The sequence below is a fragment of the Oncorhynchus mykiss genome, chromosome 13 (genome assembly GCF_057628025.1).
Source record: "Oncorhynchus mykiss isolate SJ-2025 chromosome 13, ASM5762802v1, whole genome shotgun sequence".
NCBI classification, from domain to species: domain Eukaryota; kingdom Metazoa; phylum Chordata; class Actinopteri; order Salmoniformes; family Salmonidae; genus Oncorhynchus; species Oncorhynchus mykiss.
This window is the reverse complement of record NC_143034.1, coordinates 52,601,855-52,626,810: the sequence shown is the minus strand read 5'-3', so window position 1 is coordinate 52,626,810 and position 24,956 is coordinate 52,601,855. Positions and strand designations below refer to the sequence as shown.

At 44.9% G+C, this 24,956-nt stretch overlaps 1 protein-coding gene across 5 annotated transcripts in view; it reads right to left on the bottom strand.

The window, feature by feature from the left end:
• LOC110486468 (myosin-10) overlaps positions 1–24,956 on the bottom strand; it is a 66,942-nt gene that overhangs the window by 20,187 nt on the left and 21,799 nt on the right. For 2 of the 5 annotated variants that reach the window (XM_036941158.2, XM_090196631.1), the window contains exons 4-16: positions 11,973–12,000; positions 9,681–9,783; positions 9,235–9,267; positions 5,941–6,033; positions 5,431–5,494; positions 4,492–4,590; positions 4,125–4,268; positions 3,944–4,039; positions 2,865–2,983; positions 2,562–2,714; positions 2,266–2,439; positions 2,007–2,180; positions 1,080–1,194 (exon numbers count right to left, since the gene is read on the bottom strand). In XM_036941158.2, coding sequence (XP_036797053.1) covers positions 1,080–1,194; positions 2,007–2,180; positions 2,266–2,439; positions 2,562–2,714; positions 2,865–2,983; positions 3,944–4,039; positions 4,125–4,268; positions 4,492–4,590; positions 5,431–5,494; positions 5,941–6,033; positions 9,235–9,267; positions 9,681–9,783; positions 11,973–12,000 — 1,395 coding nt within the window. Of the gene's footprint in view, positions 1–447; positions 511–1,079; positions 1,195–2,006; positions 2,181–2,265; positions 2,440–2,561; positions 2,715–2,864; positions 2,984–3,943; positions 4,040–4,124; positions 4,269–4,491; positions 4,591–5,430; positions 5,495–5,940; positions 6,034–9,234; positions 9,268–9,680; positions 9,784–11,972; positions 12,001–24,956 lie in introns of all 5 variants that reach the window. The other 3 variants (XM_036941159.2, XM_090196632.1, XM_090196633.1) reach the window with 2 other exon arrangements.

The window sequence follows — 24,956 nt, the reverse complement described above, 5'->3', positions numbered from 1 at the left end:
ACTATCCTGTGAAAGAGGTGGAAGTCGGTCTCTATCCATCACTCTCCAGTCAGCTCCAAGCCTTACTGTCGTCAGTTTACAGGTGAGTGTTGAATACATTAAACAGCCATGGCCCTGGCAATGTCCAGGCTTTTTCTCATACATTTACTCCACACCAGCAGATGTCTCCATGCTAGTATTCTTCAAGGTCCTACCTCTTCCAAACAAATTATAACAATCCTGGTGTTTCCTTGTGCAGGTATCTCAAATAAACAATCTGAGCTGAGATTTGACTGAGACAGAATGGCACCAGACAAACCAGCATCGCTGAAAGGTACGGTCTTGGTTAGCAACAGTGCATTATGGGTCATGCAAAGCCTAGAGGCGGTGGGTGCATCTAAGGGTGCAGAGTGCAGCCGTGAGCGAGCAGGAAGAACCCTACAAAGCTGCAGCAACGTGTGCATTCACCTGGAGGCTCAAGGAGACCAGAGGCCTTGTCATAGAAAGAGGCTCTCTGAAAGGTCTGAATGTCTACAGCTCAGAAACAGAGAGAGGGGAGGATGTGAGGGACAACTCAGCTTTACATAAACATCCATGCAGACACAGATTTATTCGTATTATGTTACCGCATACACACTCACACAAACAACGATTAGTTGTGTACATTGTAAAGGACAGACATATTGCTGTTACTGGTCTAGTAGAATATTCCATGCACAAAAACAAAGCAATTCAGTCATTTCCTTTCTATTGGTTGTTTCTGTATACATTGTAGATGTCCAATGACTCATAATGAAACTCAATCGCTTTTTAAAACAAGTGGATGTGCCAAATGGGGAAATAAAAGGCGGGAGGAGATTTACGAGCGGATATTTCAGGTTACCTCACAAACGCACAATATTTTGGCTGGCAATACTCATCACAGAGAAGCGAGCAGCTGAATATGAACCAGACAAGAAGTCTAATGGATGAGAGTGCGTACAAAATACTCCCTCCATAGACACTGTCCTAAGTTCCAGGTTTTAAGGGGATTCTTCAAACAAACTCAAACAAAGTGACAACTACATGGTCCAAACAGGAAGAGAGTATGGGACACTCACCGTCCTTCCACAGTTCAGACACAAACTTGTCAGTGGACTGGTTGAGCAGCGTGGCCACGTTGTCGTTCAGAGGGTCCATGTTCTTCATCAGCCACTCGTCAGCCTTGTAGTCCACCTGAGGAGAGACAGACAGACGTAAGCTAAACAGGCTATGTGTACCGGTACATCGTGTTAAACAGCTTCCTATAATCTTGTCTCACTGACTTTCATGTCTGAACAAATTAAATAGATACCTGGTCAAGAGAAAATGAGTTTATGCGCTGTAAACAAAACCTATTTATTAAGTCTTAACATGCGTGAGGACTACTGGTGCTGTGACCAGAACAAAATGTACATCTGAATTTTGTGTGACAAATTTAATAAGAAAATGGATGAAGATGATTTGAACTTTATTTCATGTGGAGTCTGGCCTGGAATGTACACAGGCCCTCTGCAGATGGGAGACCACACTGAGGTGAAAGTTGAAAAATCCTTGATTATGTAACAGTGTCAAATCGGTCTCACACCAACGTGAACCAGATGTGGAGATTGGGAGCAGAACTGGACTTTTGTGCTAAGGCAATTACCTGTTAACTAGAGCTTTAGTGGAGACATGTCTGCTGCCTCAAGGCAGCACTTTAACATTGACTGGTTACAACGTCATTCAGAAAACAAACATGTTTCTCAAGACATTATGGAGCTGAACAATCATTCTAATTTCAAAAACACTGCTTCATCTTTCCAACACTCCAACACCTAACCAGGCAAAGCAACAAAAATGTCAATGGCAAATCAGTTTCTTTGAATGAATGAGGCCCTCAGCAGAAAAAGGGAGCTCATATGGCAGAAATACCTTGTTTTCACCAATCAATGATACGATATGAGAGGACGAGCTGAGGAGAGGAAGTCATTTCAGTGTATTAAGACCCAGGCTCTGTGTGGACGTACCCTGCCAGCGTAGTGAATGATGCAGAAGTCGGCTTTGTCCTTCAGCTGCCGGGGTTTCTGGAACTTGGGGTGGGTGCCCTGCTCCTGGAGCACCTTGTCTACAAATGTCTTATCAGTGGCCTTGGGGAACCAGCACTCCTCATCCAACAGGGCCAGAACTCCTGGAGGGTTGGTCTGCAGACAGAGAGAAAGGAGAAGAATCTGATGAAGTTCCTCAGACATAATCTGAGTAAAATATGTGTAAAGATGAAAAGCTGACCGGTCTCTCAATGAGGTCGATGCAGGGCTGCAGGTCCAGGCCGAAGTCGATGAAGCTCCACTCGATGCCCTCCCTCTGGTACTCCTCCTGCTCCAGGATGAACATGGTGTGGTTGAACAGCTGCTGCAGCTTCTCGTTGGTGTAGTTGATGCACATCTGCTCAAATGAGTTCAGCTAGAGGAGGGATATGGGGAGAGAAAGAGATGAGTATTACAGATCAATAAGACAAGACAGTCCCTCTTGGACATGATTATATGTCTGCAACAAGAGATGAATGATCTTGAAAATAAATTTACCTCAAAGATCTCAAAGCCAGCGATGTCCAGAATGCCGATGAAGGAGGCTCCCTGTCTCTTGGTCCTGTCCAGGGCCTTGTTGATGCGGTGGACGAGCCAGCGGAACAGACGCTCATATGTGGCCTTGGCCAGGGCTTCCACTGCAAAGTCAGCCTGAGGAGAGAACCAGAGAGCGATAGACGACAATGTGCTGGGTACCAGTCTGTTTCTGCTAAGGCCAACTTCATGGACCTGCATAGATCAGTGTTAGTGAATTCATAAACAGGAGTGTACAACTGATGGGAACTGGAGAACAGCTCCTACCTGTTCTTTGGTCTGGGCCTTCTGGACGTAGTCTCGGCCCACTTTGATGCGGGGGGACAGAATGGCCCTGGTAAACTCCATCACATTCAGCCCCAGCAGGTGGCACAGCTTCTGAGCCACTGGGAGGAGAGACAGGACATTGGGTTACTAGTGACCCATCAGTGTTGCCCCTGGAAATGGGCACAGACAGAGCCTTCTATACAGTACAAATAGAGAGCTTTGTATGCAGCCTAACCAGTCTCAATTCAAAACAGTTGGGGAAATGTCAGACAGGAATATGTAATGAAAGACCTCAGTAAAGCACTACCGCTACATTTCACCCCAGCTACCCAAGGATATGGCCACAGTCTGATGTATGATTCATCAGTCAAAATCACCAAGGATAAATCTCAGCAGAGACACATCCATTTTCCTAATGACAACCAAACTGCATGGTTTACCGTTATCAACTGACCATTAATGCAGAGCAACGTGCCAGAAAGAAATACTATCCATCTCCTTCTGAAGTAAAATACAGACACGTAGCATGAGCCCCAGGGTATAACATACCTGATATGGACCGCTACAATGTGCCTGCATGTCTTTATATTAACAAAAACCGGACAAAGAGCTCCAGCCAAGACACTGTCACTGCAGGAGTTCCTAGGAATCTGACCTCAGTTCAGTGAAGTGTCTCTGCGCTGCCAGACTTCATACTGTACTAAGGACAGACATCTGGAGCTGCTGACGCTTTGCTATCCTTGTCTCAGCCACAACGGTGAAGGATGACTCTACTCTGCTAGTGTTGTGATTCCAGCGGACTCACACTAAGACCCAATACTGATTACAGCATCATTTTAATGAAGCTGTTCTGCAGTAAGTTACGTGGACCAAGTGAGTGGACTGTTTTTGAGACTGAGCAGCATATTGTGGGAGGATGATCAATGTTGAAGACTTGCAGCCCAGAGAGTAAGCTCACTGTAAACTGGGACAATGTTTTTTCAGCTGTGTGGTGAGAAATGGTCAAACATAAGCTGGATGATTTCAAAGTCCTGGAGTGTTGGTTGGATTATGTATGGCCTCTGAGGGTATAGCATCACCTGTGTTCTCGGGCATGGAGGCCTGGTCTGTGTTCCTCTCCTTCTTGAAGACAACGTTACCAAACTGTAGTACTGCAGACACCACCTTCAGCATGCCTGCAACCACAAGGGAGAGTGAATCAGACAAGAGGCAAGGACAGACATTGATACTACATGTATGGTCTAGCGTGTGTGTACTCACATACGATCTCCTCATGGGAGAAGCTCATGATGTGCATGGCATCCATGGTCTCTTGGAAGTTGTCCTTGTCCTGCTGGCCAGGGATGGTAATGTTGCCGTTGGACAGGAAGCGGTAGTTGTTGAAGCCCTCCAGGAGCAGGTCGGCTGAAAGGAGAGGGGTAGAGGGAGACAAATCAAAAACCAGTAGTATAACAGAACAGCCAAGACTTATAACATGAGGAGAAATAATGAAATGGTATTATTTCTGTTCGAGCCATTTCTGGCGCAGAGCACTGACAAACTGAAAATAATAGACATTGTTGTGATTCTTCTTGCAGGAGACACTACTGACAATCATTATAATTGGAATGGTGTATAAGATACTGACTTTTGAGGTGCTCCCCGGCTCCTGCCAGAAGCTGGTAGAAGACATGGAAGGTCCTCTCGTCTTTGGCCTGGCGAACGGCCCTGGACTTCTCCAGGAGGTCTGGTAGTCAGGGAGTCAAGGTCCAAAGGAGCAATGCCATCATTCCTGTGCTGGTAAATGGCTTACTGGTTATTGTGCCATGCCTAGCAGAATCTTCTCAAACATACAATGGATTGGTATGAATTGCTGCTTCTTGCTATACTCGTATGATATACTGTAAAATAATAAGTGTTTATTTCTGTTAATGCCAATCTCAATAGACTTTAATATGTTAAATGCGGTCCCAATCTAGAGATACTGGGCATAATTTGCTGGCCCTAAAACGGTAAAGTCCTGTGTTTCTGATCACTTGTGTCTGAATACAGGGTGTTTTGTCTAAAGAGCGACCATTTTGGGCTTCAGGCAAGAGCTCAACTGTGCACATCACTGGACCTTAGTTTTACAGGAGACTGAAATGCCCACTGAGTGGGTTGCTATTTAGTCCGTGTTTCCAGAAACCTTGACTACCACCATCTCAGAAAGAGGAATGCCTGTATAGCACACATCACACTGCTTTATAAATCATACTTTCTGCAACGCCAAATCTTGCACAACATGCTATTCTTGAGGGACACAAATTTGACATATCTCACAAGCATAACGACCAGATATAATTCAATCTTAGAAAACGAAAACCAGTATTCTCCAAAGTCAACCTAATCATGAATAAACAAAGGCTGAGTATGAATATATCTAGCTCTAAGAACCTAAGTCTATCTACAATCTGGTGAGCACTCTGAATTGAAGTGTGGCACAAATCCCAGAGCCCCTTGAGCCAAACCCCGACTATGTATGTACTGTATCTGCAGACTCCTGCATCCCCTCCCCCTTCACTTCCCAGTCTCCCATCTTTGAGGATACAGGTCTCGATATTGGCCCCAACAATGTAGCCGGTCACGTCAAAGTTGACTCTGATGAACTTGCCCTGTAGGGAAGGATACAAAATGTGTAAGGCAGCAGTTCTAAACATTGTGTGACATTGTAGGCCTCTGTGAGCCCAAAAGTCCCCACTGAGTCAACAGTATCACTTCTGCAGACATCCGTGACGTAGAATGTCAGGTCTGGTCGGAAGTGGGGATACACTGTGTGTGTGTGTGTGTGTGTGTGTGTGTGTGTGTGTGTGTGTGTGTGTGTGTGTGTGTGTGTGTGTGTGCCAGGATTATGGAACATGGAAAGCACATTGCCGTGCTCTTTAGCAGACAGTGTTCTCCTTCACACACTTTTTCACTGTATTCTGGAGAGGCAGGTCCTACAATACCTATTTACACAGAGGGTCTGTGTGTAGACCGTCTACAAATGTGTACATAAAACATACAGTACAACTGTCACATTCAAGACTATTTGTATCCAAGTGTAGCTTTTTGAACTTACAAAACGTGACGAGTTGTCGTTTTTCACCGTCTTGGCATTGCCAAAGGATTCAAGGATGGGGTTGGCTTGCAGAAGCTGCCGTTCCAGCTCGCCCTGTAAAGTGAGGGAGAAACTGAGTGATATAGAGCCAGTTAATACCGCCACTACCTAAACCAGCCATGAACCGCTAATGAAAGATGTATTCAAATCGGAATGGACAAGTGCCATTGCTTTCACCACAGGGTGGACATGGGAAGTAAAGAGAGTGTGAGAATGGAACCTCTGTTATGCAGTAGACATCTGCTATATTTCTACTGAATGAATAACCCATTAAAAGTATGATGTCAGTAAGACGACATTGTACCCAATTATTTCATGCAATGTTGAGAAACACTAAATGTAAACCATATGGTTCAGCTCATCTGCAAAACGGAAGGTTCAGTGCACTCTTGACTGAGGCTTTCTTTAATAATGCATTCCTCAATATCAATACCAGTCTTTGGAGAGAAAAATAATTTTTGTTTGACTGAACACAAAATGGTGCAGCACTAGAATCCTCCTCAAAGGGCCTGATCATAATGCTCTTAAATCAGATGTGGCGGTCGTGTTATGCTCATATTAACATCTGGGACTAAATATTATACAGTTTAATAATATTATCTCAAAACATACACCAACTGATCAATTCGAGCTATTGAGCAGAGCGAATACAAGCCTACTGTATGAATCATGTAGACAGAGGTTTATATGCTGTTTATATGCTGCTGGTCATGTCCATCACAGGTTGGAGGGCATAGCCAACCACAGGGCATAGCCAACTGTCTCACAGGGTTTGAGAGGCCACTAGTCTACTTCTTCCCCACATACAGAGAGGACAGAGGGTAAAAAGCAGCACTGCCTGAAGTAACTAAAGTGAGATTGTGGGGTGGTGAGAACATTCCTGTGGTTGTGACGCTGCTCACATGCACCCTCCACTTCCGGGAGGCACTGCTGTGATGGGGCGGTGGCTACTTCCCAAATCCTCGAGCGGTGGGGGCATTCCACCATCCCGCACCTCGCCCCCTTTACCCACTTTAACCAGGGCGCTGGCTGTGTGGGCACAACAGAAATAGCACTGCAACCAGCCAGCCTGTACCACCCTGGTTTCTCTACGGTGATGGGACACTGGGGCCTGGTTTTTGTTGACCCAGTGGGCCAGAGTTTTCTGTGATTTTAAAGGTTGGGGGGTAGCGCTGCCCAGCCCCACCACAGATATGTGGGACAGGCTCAGCCTACATACGGGTGAGTGAGAGAGTGGTGCAGAGAGAAGTAGGGCTGCTGCCCGAAGGACTGGGGTCTGGCCCACTTAAACATACTGCAGCCTCTACCGCGTAGATGTGTCGCAGCCAACCCTGAAGCACATCCTATAACTCAGGTTTCTAGAGTTTGAGAAACACACTACAGAGCATACATACACTAAACCCCTGGTTCCGGACAAGACACATTCTTGACTAAATGTTTTCTGAATAGTTAAACATGTCAATGTAAGAGATGGGAGCATCATCGGGGTAGCTTGTGTTTAATTCGCCCCAATGACTCCACATATAAATCATTTCCAGGAATGAGACTGGAGTCGGGGTGCCTGGCGGGGCAGAACAGGACGTGAGGACTATTTTTCTTTCAGGATTTCAACTCAGGGTGGAAATCAGATCTAAACTGTACAGATCACATGGGGGTATTGAGTTCCTCCTCCCACTGTCTGGATCAGAGTCAGAGAGCTGCTCCAGTCAAACTGCTCTCTCCTGATGGCTGGACGATAGGGAAGGGTGATGTGGACATATCACTCCCTCTCTTATCCTTTACCTACTACACTGCACAATACCTCCCTACCTCCCTAATGCACACACATTGTATCAGATCAATGCAATACTTCCACTGCTCTGCCCCACAAAAAAAGCCCCAAGTTCCTGGCTACTGGGTGTCTGGGGCCCACTGTTCTATCAGATCTGCTACTTTGACCCCAGCCTCCCCTCTCCTCCCTCCCATCATCCCCTCGCTCCACATTCCTCTGGCCCGTGCTCATAGGGATCCTAACTGGACACAGAGGCAGCGTGGTGTGGGAGAGCAGTGAGCTGTAGTGGACTGGTGTATTCTGGCACAGGGACCCAGGTACAGAGTTACAGCCAGGATATCGCCACACATCAACACTGTGTAGTACATATACACAACCTGGGTGAGTGTAAAACCGGGGTGTTTAATCATAGCAGCATCTGCTTCAGCAAAGCATAGCTTTACTGAGGGGGAAAAAAGGCTTTGGGAAAGAAAAATAGCTCCTGGGCAAACTGAGTGGGGGGACAATGAGGGCCAGTAAATACTGTATCTCAGTTATACTCAGAAGTATGCACAGTGGAGTATTCAGTTGGAAAGAATGATGTAATGTTAGAAGTCTCTGTGGGGGAACAGTGGATCATGAATCAAGCTGAAACATTCTGCACGGTGTATTAGTCCCAGGTGAGTAACTCCATTGTTACTGAAGCATGCCCATGTTATGCAGCAGAGAGACAATAGTAGCTTCATTTCATTCCCCAAGATGTCCAGGTGAGGATCGCGATGGAGATGGGAAGGTCAAAGCATTCCCACATCACTGACCCAACATGTGCTTATTGATTAGGAACAATCAAAAGCAACAGCTACTCACAGACTGTACTGTAGGACAGGAATCCACGGTGTGTGAATGAGCAGTCAGGTGTTATTATGGACACAAACCGTATTCGTGTGGCCGTGGGCATTAACCGTGCATGAAAGGTATTTGAAGCTATGCCAAAGGCTTTCTGAGCTAAATCAAATGAAAAGCTAGCATGAATAAAGGAGAATGGTTGAGATATTAGAGGGCTGTTGTGGAAGAGGGTTTGGAGAGCCACAGTCTGATGTGATTTCACAGTTCACACCAAATCCCCTCATTGCCATGGACATTCAAAGTGGGAATAACAAAGATAAATATGAGTAGAACCTAACCACAAAAAGCACATGCATATGGGGTTAGTTATTGTAAGGTCACTGCAAATTAACAGCCACTGTGTTTCAAATGACAAAATATTTGTTTCCCTTTTTAAGGCTTACTGTATGTTGACACTGTTGGGCATTTCCTTAAAATAAACCTAAAACAACTGATAAAACACAATGTAATGCAAGTCTGTCGGTTTGATAGCAGACTTAAACGTTTTGCCAGCACAAACAAATACCACATATACCAGCCAGTACAGTTTGATTTCGGGAAGGGCATGCAAAAACATCCAAACGGAGCACAAGTGTTTTAGAAAGTGGGGAAACACTTGCCTGGAGCTTGTTCAACGCTTTAGGGGATTCGGGCTGTTTGTTTCAGGTAATAAACAAAGGGAAGGGTTAGACCTGGAGGTGCTTATGTCAAACACAAGCCATAAGCAGTGAACCTACTGGTGGCTAACATTATCCTGCTAACATTATCCTGCTAACATTATCCTGCTAACATTAGGCTCTGACAGAGTGGCACTGAGCACCACAGAGCTGGAGCGGAGACCGTTCAGGTTCAGGCGGTACACAACAACAAACTGATTAGACTCTACTGGAGGAGCTGCGTTAGCCATTAGCATCAGTGGTCATTAAACTAGAACACATTGTTTAGAAGCAAGTTGAGTACACACTGTGGTAAAGCCTCTGCCTTTGGATCCAGCATGGACACATTGGAGGGTTTAACAGGAGGAGTTCAGGAAGGGAACAGGGAAGTAGGGAATGGTAACACTCACAGGAATGTTGTGGTCTTTGCGTCCTTTGTGTGACGAGGCGACGTGGGCCAGGTACTGGATGACCTTTTTGGTGTTTTCTGTCTTGCCGGCACCCGACTCGCCTCTGTGTGAGGAGGAGACAGACAGGACCAATACATATCAGATTAGACAGAGGAGGAAGAGAGGATGGGGAGAGAGAGAGGGGGGTGGGGTGGAGGGATGAGGGAGAGCAAAGAAACTGGTCTAGTCTACTACCAAGCAGGCCTCATAAAATAAATAACATTTCAGCACTGTTGAACACTTCCAGCAAATACTTATATAACCCTTTGTCTACTGTTATAACTGTGCCTTTAGTTGCCAGACAGAGCCAAGCTTCCTGGAAGGCTTCCACATATAATCTCAACCAAGTACAGTCAAAACACATAAACGACCCAGCCCAGCCCATAGGCTCATCATGTCAGATGGGGTGGCTCTGCTCAGCCCTGGGACATACTATAGACTAGAGAGTCTGATACTGTTGTTTGTTTTGCCTGCTCTGCTCTGTCTGATTTGAACTCCAGGGTCCTGTGGTTGGGTGGGCAGGTCTCCAGGGTTTCTAGGCTCTGCTTTTGGCCTGGCTCTAATGACAGGGACGTCCGCCAGGACCCAACTCTCACTCCCCTCCAGAACCAGCACACAGCCACATACCCGTGGCTTTACCATAGCCAGCTATTAGCTCTCCACACAGAATGCTGGCTTAATGGATAAATGGCCAGAGTGCAACTCAATGTGAGTCTCCTCCTCTACACTTTGTATATGGGTGATATGGGGGTATAGTGTAATATATGTTAATCAAATGCCATTTCAGATTCATTTGATGTCACATTACAATTGTGAGAACAGTGAGATGTTTTAGGTTGAAATGACAACATCAGATTTGGGCATGGGACATACTTTTCTTCATTCCAAGCAGACTGACTTTCTGAATTAGTCACTCTTCTTGTTCAAGCACAAGGTAGCCAGATCATCAGTGTGTGAGGCCTGTGACTCTTGCATCAGTGTGTCACACTCTTAAGGTGAGAGATTCCACAGGTCTGTGGCCCAGTGGATCACTTCCTGTTCTGTAAACCAAATTACTTAATCGTCATGTAAACCAGTCCTCACTGGTTTTCAATGACAGGAAGACTGGATTCTCTCTCAGATAGTACAACAGAGTAGGTTTCTGATTGGACATGACAACTTTATAAGATGATGTAAGATTGGTGTGCTTATTTCTGTGATAATGGGAGGGTCTAAATGAGATCATTGGCATATAGCACTCAAGAACTCGCACAAAGTTTCTCAAAGGCCAACTTAGTTACATAACTACATCATAAAGCTTTTTAGATCTAGTCCATAACTGAAAACCAGCAGCAACTAACAGATGCTAATGCTGCTCACTTCACTCCCACATACTGTAGGCTTGTTCTGCCTTCTTCCCCGAGTCTAAGAGCTCGACTGTAAATCTGAAAGGAGTGACTGGGGTGCAACTCTGCATGGAGGAAATCTCCAAAAGTGAACTCAAGGAAAAGAGGGGGCACGTCACTGAGACCCTACTGAAGGTGCAGCCACATCAGTCTCAGCGCCAGACAGGTTACTTTTCCAGCTCATAAAGCCACTGAGTCTCCTCTGGAATCGGCCCACCTTAAAAAAACAACCTCTACCCTCTGAGTCCTCTTGGAGAGATGGTGTCAGAGCAGGACTTGGCAGGCTGAGGCGATCTGTTTTCCTTACTGGGCAGTTTAATGAGGTAATGTTTCAGGAGCAGGACAGCTAGCATACTGACGGAGCAGAGAAGAGGCCTCTGAGAACATCATCAGGCGTCATCAGGTGCATTAGCATGATGCAGTTTAGATAAAGGATTGGGCTGATAATACACCTCTGATGTGGAACACTGAAACATACACATAACACATTTTTTGATATGTTAAATTTAGTCAATGTCATTACCACCATTTGATTACGTCGACTAACCTGTACCCCTGCACATTGACTCGGTACCGGTACCCCCTGTATTATAGCCTCGTTATTGAAATGTAATCTTATTGTGTTACTTTTTATTTTATACTTTAGTTTATTGAGGAAATATTGTCTTTACTCTATTTCTTGAACTGCATTGTCGGTTAAGGGCTTGGTACGGTAAAGTAAGGTCTACACCTGTTGTATTCGGCGCATGTGACAAATACAATTTGATTTGAAAAGCAAGCTGTTTTCAATCATGTAAAATGTTTCATTGAAATGTGAGTGGAAAGGATGTCTAGAGAAATGATCCCAACAGAGTAGTAGGATACTCACGTGCAAAGGATTGATTGGTCTTCACGATCTGTGGGGGGAAAAAAAACAAAAAGACGGAGTCAGAATCAGCCTATTCCACTACAGATAGTGCGCACACACACACACACACGGGCCATTTCATGACATCCAGACAAGAAATGAACACCCCCCCATGCAGTGTTTATGTCAACAGGAGTCCCCTGGCCTGCAGTGACAGTGTGGTCCTGTTCTGCCCCAGCAGACACTGTGGAGTGTGATCAGATCAGCCTTACAGCCCATTCATAAAGACTCTAGCTGTATGAGAGACAGTCATAACCATCAGGGTCAGGGTCAGATCTTAACACGTCTTTCATTTCAAAAGAGATTTCAAAAGAGATTTCGATCCATAGCAGATTGGACATGCCTAGTCCTAAACTCTGAGGGCAGCCATGTAGACTACAAATCCTAGGATCCACAGAGGACTGCTCTGACACCCTGGCTCTGTGGTTGAGGAGGTGCTTGATATTATCAAATCATGCCCTAATTTCATCCATATATTGAAAAACAAGATATTCAATACGACAGAACTACTAAAGTTGAACACCCAGTTACAGGGAAACCCAGATGAAAGCCGCCAACTTGGCAAGCGTCTTTCTCCACGCTGCAAGGCAAGTGTTTAATCCAGTAAACACAGGCAACGGATGAGGTTAAAGAGTACTGGGCCTAAGTCTCAGATGTAGCTGGATATACAGGTGCTCTGAAACTTGTGCATAATAGTGTTTCCATAACCTTTTATTCTGCCAACGGCGGTATGATAAGATCCCTAGCTAGCTACAATTGGGGGCTACTAAATTAAATCAATATTCCATTTCATTTGGAACGGCAAGCCAGACAAAATTAAACAGGCCTATTTATTAATGAATATGAATTCAGCGGGCATAAATGATGAAATATTAAAGCATTAGACCAAAGGCCCTGTTCCAACCCTGTTCCTGGAGAGCCCGCGTCCAGGTTTTTGCTCCAACCCTAATCAAGCGCACCTGATTCTAATAATTAGCTGGTTGAAAAGCTGAATCAACGAGGTTACAACTGGGGTTGTAGTAAAAGCCTACAGGAGGGTAGCTCTCCAGGACCAGGGTTAGAAGCATAGATAGAGACAGATTCTAGATAGATCAGGGCTCTGCCAGAGAAATAGAGAAATGCCAGAGAAATACCTGCTGCAGCTGCTCTCCTCGTGATTCTCCTTTTGCCTCTCATTATTCACCCCCTCAGCCCACTCATGACTCAGCATCTATTCACCATCTCCTCTAACAAGAACCTGCTCTGTGGACTGGACACACAGTAACTCAACTCCATAGATTGACTCTGATGAAGCTCTTTAGTGGGTGTTGTGGAGGCATGCCAGTATATCTGAGTGGCTATCAGCCCCAAAAATGTAATGGAACAGGACCTGTCAGAATGATGTGACAGGCACTCTCTCAACCCCAGAATGTATGGGAAATGAAATCACAAAGTTATTTGGGGATAGGCGACATAGCTGACATGACACAGTGACACCAGAAGGTATATCATCCGGAGGGATATAACACACGGAGTCAACACAATGAGGGTCTCTGGGTAGGAAGCTATTTGAGTCCAGATGGAAACATCTTGTAATGTGGACAAACATCATAGCCACGGAGGCCCCTCTGTGTTTGGATAACCTTTTCTCCTAAAATGCAGACAACATTCTGAAGCTGTAAGGACGGAGTCCTCAACATTCCTGTGGAAGATCGACAGTGTCACACCCTGATTCGTTTCACCTGTCCTCATTATTGTCTCCACCACCTCCAGGTGTCGCTCGTTTTCCCCAGTGTATTTACCCCTGTGTTTCCTGTCTCTCTGTACCAGTGTATTTACCCCTGTGTTTCCTGTCTCTCTGTGCCAGTTCATCTTGTATGTCCAAGTCAACCAGCAGTTTTTCCCCATTCTCCTGCATTTGCTCTTTCTCCTTCTTCTAGTCCTCCCGGTTTTGTCCCTTGCCTGTTTCTGGACTCTGTACCCGCCTGCCTGACCATTCTGCCTGCCTTGACCTCAAACCTGTCTGCCTCTCTGTACCTCCTGGACTCTGATCTGGTTTTGACCTTTTGCCCGTCCACAACCTTTCTCTGGCCTACACCTTTTTGATTATTGAACATCTAAGACTCCAACCGTCTGCCTCTGGGTCTCGCCTTGAGTTATTATACAGAGGTTGTTTCATTTCCTGTGGAAATCCTCCAAACGTACAGTTGAAGTTTACATACACTTCGGTTGGAGTCATTAAAATTTGTTTTTCAACCACTCCAAAAATGTATTTTTAACAAACCATAGTTTTGGTAAGTCATTTCTCCAACAATTGTTTACAGACAGATTATTTTACTTATAATTCACTGTATCACAATTCCAGTGGGTCAGAAGTACATACACTAAGTTGACTGGGCCTTCAAACAGGTTGGAAAATTCCATAAAATGATGTCATGGCTTTAGAAGCTTCTGAAAGGCTAATTGACATAATTTGAGTCAATTGGAGGTGTACCTGTGGATGTATTTTAAGGCTTACCTTCAAACTGAGTGCCTCTTCGTACATCATGGGAAAATCAAAAGAAATCAGCTAAGACTTCAGAAAAAAAAATTGTAGACCTCCACAAGTCTGGTTCATCCTTGGAAGCAATTTCCAAATGCCTGAAGGTACCACGTTCATCTGTACAAACAATAGTACGCAAGTATAAACACCATGGGACCACGCAGCCGTCATACCGCTCAGGAAGGAGACGCATTCTGTCTCCTGGAGATGAACGCACTTTGGTGCGAAAAGTGCAAATCAATCCCAGTACAACAGCAAAGGACCTTGTGAAGATGCTGAAGGAAACAGGTACAAACGTATCTATATCCACAGTAAAATTAGTCCTATATCGACATAACCTGAAAGGCCGCTCAGCAAGGAAGAAGCCTCAGCTCCAAAACCGCCATAAAAAAGACAGACTACAGTTTGCAAATGCACATGGGGACAAATATTGTAATTTTTTGAGAAATGTCCTCTGGTCTGATGAAACAAATATAACTTTGGCCATAATGACCAATGTTATGTTTGGAGGAAAAAGGGGATGCTTGCAAGCTGAAGAACACCATCCCAACCGTGAAGCACAGGGGTGGCAGCATCATGTTGTGGGGGTGCTTTGCTGCAGGAGGGATTGGTGCACTTCACAAAATATATGGCATCATGTTGCAGGAAAATTATGTGGATATGTTGAAGCAACATCTCAAGACATCAGTCAGGAAGTTAAAGCTTGGTCGCAAATGGGTCTTCCAAATGGACAATGACCCAAGAATACTTCCAAAGTTGTGGCAAAACAAAGCCCTGACCTCAATCCCATAGAAAATTTGTGGGCAGAACTGAAAAAGCGTGTGTGAGCAAAGGAGGCCTACAAACCTGACTCAGTTACACCAGCTCTGTCAGGAGGAATGGGCCAAAATTCACCCAAATTATTGTGGAAGGTTACCCGAAACGTTTGCCCTAAGTTAAACAATGTAAAGACAATACTACCAAATACTAATTGAGTGTGCATGCAAACTTCTGACCCACTGGGAATGTGATGAAAGAAATAAAAGCTGAAATCAAATCACTCTCTACTATTATTCTGACATTTCACATTCTTTAAATAAAGTGGTGATTCTAACTGACCTAAGACAGGGAATTTTTACTAGGATTAAATGTCAAGAATTGTGAGTTAAAATGTATTTGGCTAAGGTGTATGTAAACTTCCGACTTCAATTGTACCTTGAATTCCTGAACATTAATATCAATGGGAGGAATGACCTCTCCACTAATACCAACACCTCTTACCACCTCCATCTATATCTAACCAGTATTGCTGTGCTCCCCAATCTCTGAAGGGGTTGGATTTCACAGCCCCTCTGCTGTAGGTTACACTGATATTTTAATGTGACAAGCCAACTTTATGTCTGTGTAGCCCCGGCATTACAAACAACCACGCTGTGAGTGGTCTCTGTCGCCAGCAGAGCGTATCCCCTACACTGTCTGCTGAACCAGCAGCCTGCCTGACGCCCCTAAATCTACCCACCCTGGGGGCGACGCTTTGAGCCAGGGAGAGAGTGGGAAAGGGGTGAACTGAGGACACACCGATTCTTTGTGTGCATGTGCATCATGAATAGCTAATGAATCCACTGCAATTTTTAGAAGAGAAAGGCATGTCGCAAACGCTGAAAACTGACATCGTGACAGCCACAGTGGATGGTTATAGATTAAACAGAGCATTCTCAAAAGGGATCAGAGGGACACGAGCTAGTATGTGTTGGTTACAAGTCTGGTCCTATAGCAACCCCCTCCCTCTGTGTCTCTGTCATAGCTCTGTCCTCACTCCCTAAAAGCTCATTGTGCCTCAGCTCCATTCAGACTCACCCTGGTGGCCCATGGTATGAGGTGTTGTCAGTATGAGGGGGCCTGTGGAGGCCTGTGGGTGACTCAGCCACACTGAAGGTCACCATTGGATACCCTTTAAGGTCACTGTGTTTACCTTACCAGCCCCATGTCCCTCTGACTAACAGATTGGACAGCCACAGAGGGCAGCTGTCACTGCTAGACCCTGCGTCATGGGTACATTGCTCCCCAGCCCAAGCCCATATTATATTTGAGCTTACATGGTTTTATTAAGCCCACAGATCCGGGACTGTGACCTCATGACAGATTTGAACAATGAGTCCCAGGAACAAATATAACTCTACGGATGATCATCTTTAAACTCAAATGATGGTTGGAATGATAAATAGTTCATGTCGGTCACCTTTCATCAGAGAACTGACTGGCTACCTGAATGTCTACCAGGTGTTATAGGCACGACCTTTTGTTATGTCACTATAGTGTGAACTGCTGCTGGCGACTAGTCGCACTGATAAATGACCATATTGTTCAGCGCTCCGATTTCTCTGACCTGTGGTGCTCTTTTTTCCTCCCAGAGACTCACGGTCTGTTTCTACTTGCATGCGTCTGATGAGAATAGTAAAACAGGAGGGATGATCGATGGGTTGCTGAGTAGAAGTGGCCAGGTTCCTGACGACACACCAGACTCCAGAGCTCCAGTTTGATTACTCTCCCTCTCCGTGACAGAGCTTTTCACTGGGTTTTCATGAGAATAACTTTCTATGAAACTCAGATGGTTATCATCCACGTCCTGTTGATTTTCAACCAGACATTGTAGCTGTGATCGATTTGAATCGAAGCACCCAACACCGAGCTACATCAACTCAGATATACATGATCAGAATATGATTCACATCAGAGACCAATCGCGTTTTTCAAAATGGCAGCTGAACGTCGGTAGTCAGCGATAATTATGACCTCAGCCATTGATTCGTCGATCCAGTCACTGATATAAAATGGTATGCTGGTCTCTACCTACTTCCTGTTTTCTCTTGTTCTAATATTCTCTCCTTGACACCTGCCTTACTCCCTCTCCAATGACGAAGGGTTAGGCATTCAAACGGTCATTTATCATCTTTAATTCTCTTCTAAAGCCAAATAAATAAATAAATCTGATATTGACTTCAATTACCTGTCTCTGTGGGCCATTTATAAAAAGGCATTTCACAATCAGAGCACAGAGCCAGACACCCAATAAGCTGAAGTCATTCTGTAATACATGGCTCATATGATCTCCACGTTCTCAGAAAGCATGCTAGCTAAAGGTCATTATGTGAATGGGGAAAGTAATCTTTATTACATAGGATAGATACTTTATACCTACCACAAAATCATTCATTTAGTATGCATTGTGTTATTATACTCACTATAGGGCTAATAATTATATTATCATATGAAAGAGAAATCTATTGGCTCCATACATTCATATCAATCAACTAACTGATCCAAACCCATTGCCTGGTGAAGTGAGCCAGTAGCTCCTCCATTCTGAACAGCCACCAAATATTGATCAAACCATTGACTTTGTCTCTCTTGTTCCCATGCACAGAGGGCTGTCTGACTGAATCCATCTGTTCTGCCCATATATGCTCGATCCCTGGCTGTTTCCTAGAGTACCAGTTTCACATACCCAGGACGGGGCCAATGAAAATTGTTCTACCAATTTCACACTCTATTGGCTCATCTCTCTCCCGACTGTTGCTCTCATCTCTTATTCTCTCCGTCCTCTGACAGAGTCCTTCTCTCCCTCTGCAGCCATGGCACAGAGCCAAAGTATTACTCAGAAATAAAACAAAAGCTCTTTTGCGACCCACAGGTCCTTGATTTGATCGATTAATCAGCAATTCCAGCACAGTTTTTGTTTCCTCCCAATGAAGTTACAAGCCACCATTATCCTGGGCCTAACAAGAGGACAGGGTCAAATCAGTCCATACATTCATCAAGCTGTGGACTACTGAAAAACCCTTTCTGAACGCTCAGGAAGGCTGATCTCAGTCTCCTGCCATCAATTCAGAGTGAACAGTTCACTATAACCAGGGGAGAACCTATACCCCTACCAACGAAAAACAGTTCAGATAATGGTTGGGTAGAAACAAACATGTCCTTGGCCTTGTTGTCTGTTGCTCCACACAGCATGCAACAACTACGGGAATGAAAGAGATGCAACTGCGACCTGGCCAAGATAAAGCAAAGCAGTGTGAGACAAAAAACACAAGAGTTACACATGGAATAAATAAACGTACAGTCAATAATACAATAGAATAATCTATATGCAGTGTGTGCAAATGAAGTAAGATTAGGGAGGTAAGGCAATAAAGAGGACATAGTCTCAAAATAATTACAATTTAGCAATTAAACACTGGAGTGATAGATGTGCAGAAAATGAATGTGCAAGTAGAGATACTGGGTGCAAAGGAGCAATAAATAAATAAATAAATAACAATATGGGGATGAGGTAGTTGGGTGGGCTATTTACAGATAGGCTATGTACAGGTGCAATGATCTGTAAACTGCTCTGACAGCTGATGCTTAAAGTTAGTGAGGGAGATATGAGTATCCAGCTTCAGTGATTTTTGCAATTCGTTCCAGTCATTGGCAGCAGAGAACTGGAAGGAAAGGCATTCGGGTGACCAGTGAAACATACCTGTTGGAGCACGTGCTACGGGTGGGTGCTACTATGGTGACCAGTGAGCTGAGATAAGGCGGGGCTTTACCTAGCAAAGACTTATAGATGACCTGGAGCCAGTGGGTTTGGCGACAGATATGAAGCAAGGGCCAGCCAACGAGAGCGTACAGGTCACAGTGGTGGGTAGTATATGGGGATTTGGTGACAAAAATGGATGGCACTGTGATAGACCATCATCCAATTTGTTGAGTAGAGTGTTGGAAGCTATTTTGTAAATGACATCGCCGAAGTCGAGGATCGGTAGGATGGTCAGTTTTACGAGGGTATGTTTGGCAGCATGAGTGAAGGAGAGTTCTATGGCATTGAAGCTCGTCTGGAAGTTAGTTAACACAGTGTCCAAAGAAGGGCCAGAAGTATACAGAATGGTGTCGTCTGCGTAGGTGTACATAGGTCTACATCTAGGTCTACATAGACATACAACCCTCTCCTCATCTCCACCCTGGGCCACGCAGCAGGAGACAGACTGGGGATCCGACAAATTAATCTACTCATTCCACACATTCCAGACCCCCCCCCCCCCCCCCCCAGGCCACCCATTTTACCCCCTCAACCTCTCCCCTCCTCCCTCAACTAGCCCCCTAATCTCTCAACATTCCCATCTACTCCCCAAAACATGTCCAAGCCTCCCTAATCTTTAACCGTAGAAGTACAGTAAAGCCCAAGTATGGATTGTAGCCTACTCCATTCCACGCTTCCTGCTGGACCACTCCAAATTCAAACAAGTCAAAAAGGCAGAGAAAATAATGGTTATATTCTAGAGGTCGACCGATTAATCGGAATGGCTGATTAATTAGGGCCGATTTCAAGTTTCATAATCGGAAATCGGTATTTTTGGACACCGATTTAAAAAAGTATATATTTTTACACCTTTATTTAATCTTTATTTAACTAGGCAAGTCAGTTAAGAACACATTCATATTTTCAATGACGGCCTAGGAACGGTGGGTTAACTGCCACGTTCAAGGGCAGAACGACATATTTTCACCTTGTCAGTTCGGGGGATCCAATCTTGCAACATTACAGTTAACTAATACAACGCAATAACGACCGTTGCACTCCACAAGGAGACTGACTGCCTGTTACGCAAATGCAGTAAGCCAAGGTAAGTTGCTAGCTAGCATTAAAATCTTATAAAAAACAATCAATCATAATCACTAGTTAACTACACATGGTTGATGATTTTACTAGATATTACCTAGCGTGTCCTGCGTTGCTATAATCTGACTGAGCATACAAGTATCTAAGTATCTGACTGAGCGGTGGTAGGCAGAAGCACGCACGTTAACATTCATTCAAACAGCACTTTCGTGCGTTTTGCCAGCAGCTCTTCGTTGTGCGTCAAGCATTGCGCTGTTTATGACTTCAAGCCTATCAACTCTCGAGATGAGGCTGGTGTAACCGAAGTGAAATGTTTGGCTAGTTAGCGCGCGCTAATAGCGTTTCAAACTGTCACTCGCTCTGAGCCTTGGGGTGGTTGTTTCCCTTGCTCTGCATGGGTAACGCTGCTTCGAGGGTGGCTGTTGTCGTTGTGTTCCTGGTTCGAGCCCAGGGAGGAGCGAGTAGAGGGACGGAAGCTATACTGTTACACTGACAATACTAAAGTGCCTATAAGAACATCCAATAGTCAAATGTTAATGAAATACAAACGGTATAGGAGGGAAATAGTCCTATAATTCCTATAATAACTACAACCTAAAACTTCTTACCTGGGAATATTGAAGACTCATGTTAAAAGGAACCACCAGCTTTCATATGTTCTCATGTTCTGAGCAAGGAACGTTAGCTTTCTTACATTGCACATATTGCACTTTTACTTTCTTCTCCAACACTTTGCATTATTTAAACCAAACATGTTTCATTATTTATTTGAGGCTAACTTTATTTATGTATTATATTAAGTTAAAATAAGTTTTCATTCAGTATTGTTGTAATTGTCATTATTACAAATACATGTACATGTTTTTAAAGAAAAAAGAAAAAAAAAAATTGGCCGATTAAATCGGTATCTGCTTTTTTGGTCCTCCAATAATCGGTATCGCCGTTGAAAAATCATAATCGGTCGACCTCTATTATATTCTGACATGGGGTCTGTAGTTAGTGAAATATGATCACAGACTAGGGGAGACAGGGTGAGAGCTGGTATGACAAAACCGCCTCACCACCACTTCAACTGGATACTACACTCTTTTTCCACATCCTTCTTCCTGCTCTCTAAATTAGCTTAATAAAAGAAGTCATAAAACCTGAAACAAACGCAGTGCTAATTCTAGAGCCATGGTTACCACTTTGCACACATCAGAAATCCTGAGTGATGGCCAGTATTCCCCATAACTCAAAGGGTATAGCACTACCCAGGCCTACCCACCCTGTACACACACACAGACACTCATCAGACATAGTAGAGCAGAGGCATGGATCATCTACTAGGACTGGTCAGTACAGCAGTAGCAATAGAAAGAGCTGTGGCCTGTTTACTCATATAGAGCAGTCAGGATGGATTCCAGGGGTACTTAAAGCCGGAGGAACAAAAGACTGAGTGTCTATGTGAGAGAGAGTGAGGTCCCTGCCATGTCTGGGGTTTCTCACTGCTGTATTGTCAATGCTGCGACGCAGGGAGCCTAGTCCAATCTCAATACCCCCTCCACACACACACACACACACACCAGCCTACATTCTCAGACGGGTGAACTGGTAAACACACAATTAGATCTGGCTAGTCCTCTCTGTACCTGCTCTGTGTAACTGTCACCTCTGGGCTTCTGAGCTGTTATGATAACCCACACTAACACTGTGGAGTGCTGCTGCTGAGAGGACTGGGCCAGAGAGAGAGGCCGACATGCACAGTTCATTAAAGCATTCACAACACAGTATGACTCTTCCTTGGTCTGAGGGTGATTCTGGTCATATATCCTGGTGGTAATGAAGAGCTCGCCAAGCCTGATGAATGTTGTAATGGAGACTGGGTAATATTTCTCATTTTTTAAACATATTTTACCAGGTTTTGTCTCATTAAAATACCTACAAAGTGATACTTTCAGACCAGTTTGACACAAAGCTGAGAAGTGTGAGATCAGAAGAAGACCCTCCAGTTCTGCCAGCTAGCAGTGCATTGTGGGCTGCAGTCAGTAATCAGTTATGACTGTTGGAATTCGGATGCCCATGGTTCCCCTCACCATCAACGCTGGGGTCCTGGGGCGAGGACATTCCTGTGATGTCACAGAGGGTGGCCAGGCTAACTGGCCCACAGCAACTGGTAGGGGTAAAGGGGAAGAGGTGAGGGGGCAGAGGGGGAGGGGAGCTGTAGACTGCACCTTTCAAGGCCATGGAAACCCACTGACAGTAATGCATAGAGAGCAGCGTGGTGGACCAGACCTGGGCATGCAGTGGGCAAGGTAGGATGGCATCAGTCAACTCAGATACACAGATGAGGGTATTCTAGATGTGGCATTGTAGGCCGGAATGGAATGTGTAACTACTGTAGCTACAGTAACTACTGTAGCTACAATAAATAGCTTCCGATCCTATGAGAGAGACTACTTTATTGGTTTGACTCAATTACAGTGGAAATTGAGATCATTGGTAGGAACGGAATAAGGGTCAGAAAGAAGGACTGTTCCCTGTCTAGTGGATATGACAGGGAAGGGAGGCTGTGTAAAGTGACCAGTGGGACTAGAGAGAGAGAGCGAGACTGCACATTAAAGGAAGGAAGTCATTGTCCTCCCTCACACCTAGCGAGGCTTCCTTCCTCCCACACCTAAGCCTGTTGACCCCCACAGAGGGTAACGGCCTCACACACACACACTTTGCTCATACCTCACAAAGCACATTTTCCACATGCTTCTGATGCGGGGTGAAATGAGAAACACCTGTGAATGTGTAACAGCAGTAACAGAGGCTCATCATGGGGTTCTAATGTAGCCCTGCTGCTGGTGTCAACATCCTAGGGCTTATTGGAAACTGGAATACAATGTCTCTATTCCACTGAATTCACCGCAAGCTGCTCTGAGAGGAGATATAGAGGTACAGGAGAGTGGAATGAGAAGTCATGGTCTCACTTCAAAGGAGGAGTACAGATGTATTACTGTTCACTGGAGGGTTAGGTGGGTCAGACAAAGTAGAGACCCATGCAAGGGACGTGCATTAGAAATTATGTTTCTGAGCAGTGTTGTACACACACACCAACAGCAAGATTCAATGTTCCTTTTGGTTCACTAAGCCCATTGCCCCGACAGACATCCAGCAGCACCAAAATAGCAGAAGACACACACACACACTCATGTTCTCAATGTTTAGGCTAGTCACAATAGAGAGGGGGAGCCACCCTACCCTGCTCCTGATACAGTCCCTGTTCAGATCCAATCCCTACGTCTGATACAGTCCCTGTTCAGATCCAATCCCTACGTCTGATACAGTCCCTGTTCAGATCCAATCCCTACGTCTGATACAGCTCATCCCTGTTTGGACCCATTCACTAACCCAACAGAAAGCCATCACTGATTTAAACACGGATGCACCTCATGCTGTTTAGAATGCAGTCCCCTGTAAAACAGACTGTTATTCATCTTACCTACAGAGAGCCCAGTCTGGCAGAGCCCCAGCCTACAGTCATCACTGTGAGAACTACAGAATGACTCAAACCTGTCTCCACTCTTAAATATGCTGAAAACAGGTTGAGTCTGAGCATAGAACACCTGCTGCCATCGGGGGTAATACTGTACACCCAGGTAGTTGATCTGAATTCCTTGAATTGCAACTTCAGATATTCCAAGAGATTTGTCCCAGTGTACCATGAGGCAATCATGCAGTCCAGTCCTGTCCGTACATATCTACATTCTAAGGGTGTAGTCACTGCTACATTCTCCAGACAGTGATCTAAACACTCCCTGCTTCCACAGAGATCCTCCATGTCAGAATGGATCACATTACCAAGTGACCTGGTTGTCACTGTTCATCTGCCCACTTTCCATGCATGTCACTTTCAAATAGTCCCAAGACATATCCCTTGCTCTCATTTTATGGAGCATATTTACATTCAGGCACTGCTGCTACTTTATCCCCAGAGGTCCACTAAATGTGTGTTTGTTAGAAAGAGTTGGTTGTGTACTGTCCTACATGTCCCTCCTTGCCCTAAACAGTGGCTGGTGGCAGCTCCAGGGAGGGAGGGAGTGAGTGAGGGGCAGCAGCTTCAGGTAACCTCATCTCCCTGGCTCAGACTGCAGCTATCCCAGCTATGTGTGACCAATGAAAACACTTCTAGACGGATGCTGCTGGTTCTCGCTCTTCACCCACCCACCCAACACCATGTCTCCAGTGGTGCCCTGCATGCCCAGACCGTGGGTGGATAGGTGGCATTGTGTGGCCACCCAAGACACAGGCCCCGGTAAAACATTGGACAGACCTGCAGCGCTGGGGAAGCTGCCATTCTACCTGAGGTGGTTGAGCTTCCCTCTCGACCCTTACGGAAAAAACACATGAATTTGTGTCCAAAAACACGTCTCCATGTGATCTTATGTGAAGTTAATACGATAACGTGGCAACATGTGATAACATGAAACTACACTTGAAAACGTGATCGCGTGACGCTTTCCACAAAACATGTCTTCACATTAATACACGTGAAATTTCATGGGAAATAATGTGATTTTCCACATGTGAAATCATGTGTTTTTTCTGTAAAGGTACTTAGAACAGCCCGATAACCTCTAACATATACAGTAATAAAGCACCTATGATAATAATTTATTTAATAACAGGACTGTCACTCATAGCCATGCACGTACAGTTGAAGTCAGAAGTTTACATACACTTAGGTTGGAGTCATTAAAACTCGTTTTTCAACAGCTCCACAAATTTCTTGTTAACAAACTATAGTTTTGGCAAGTCG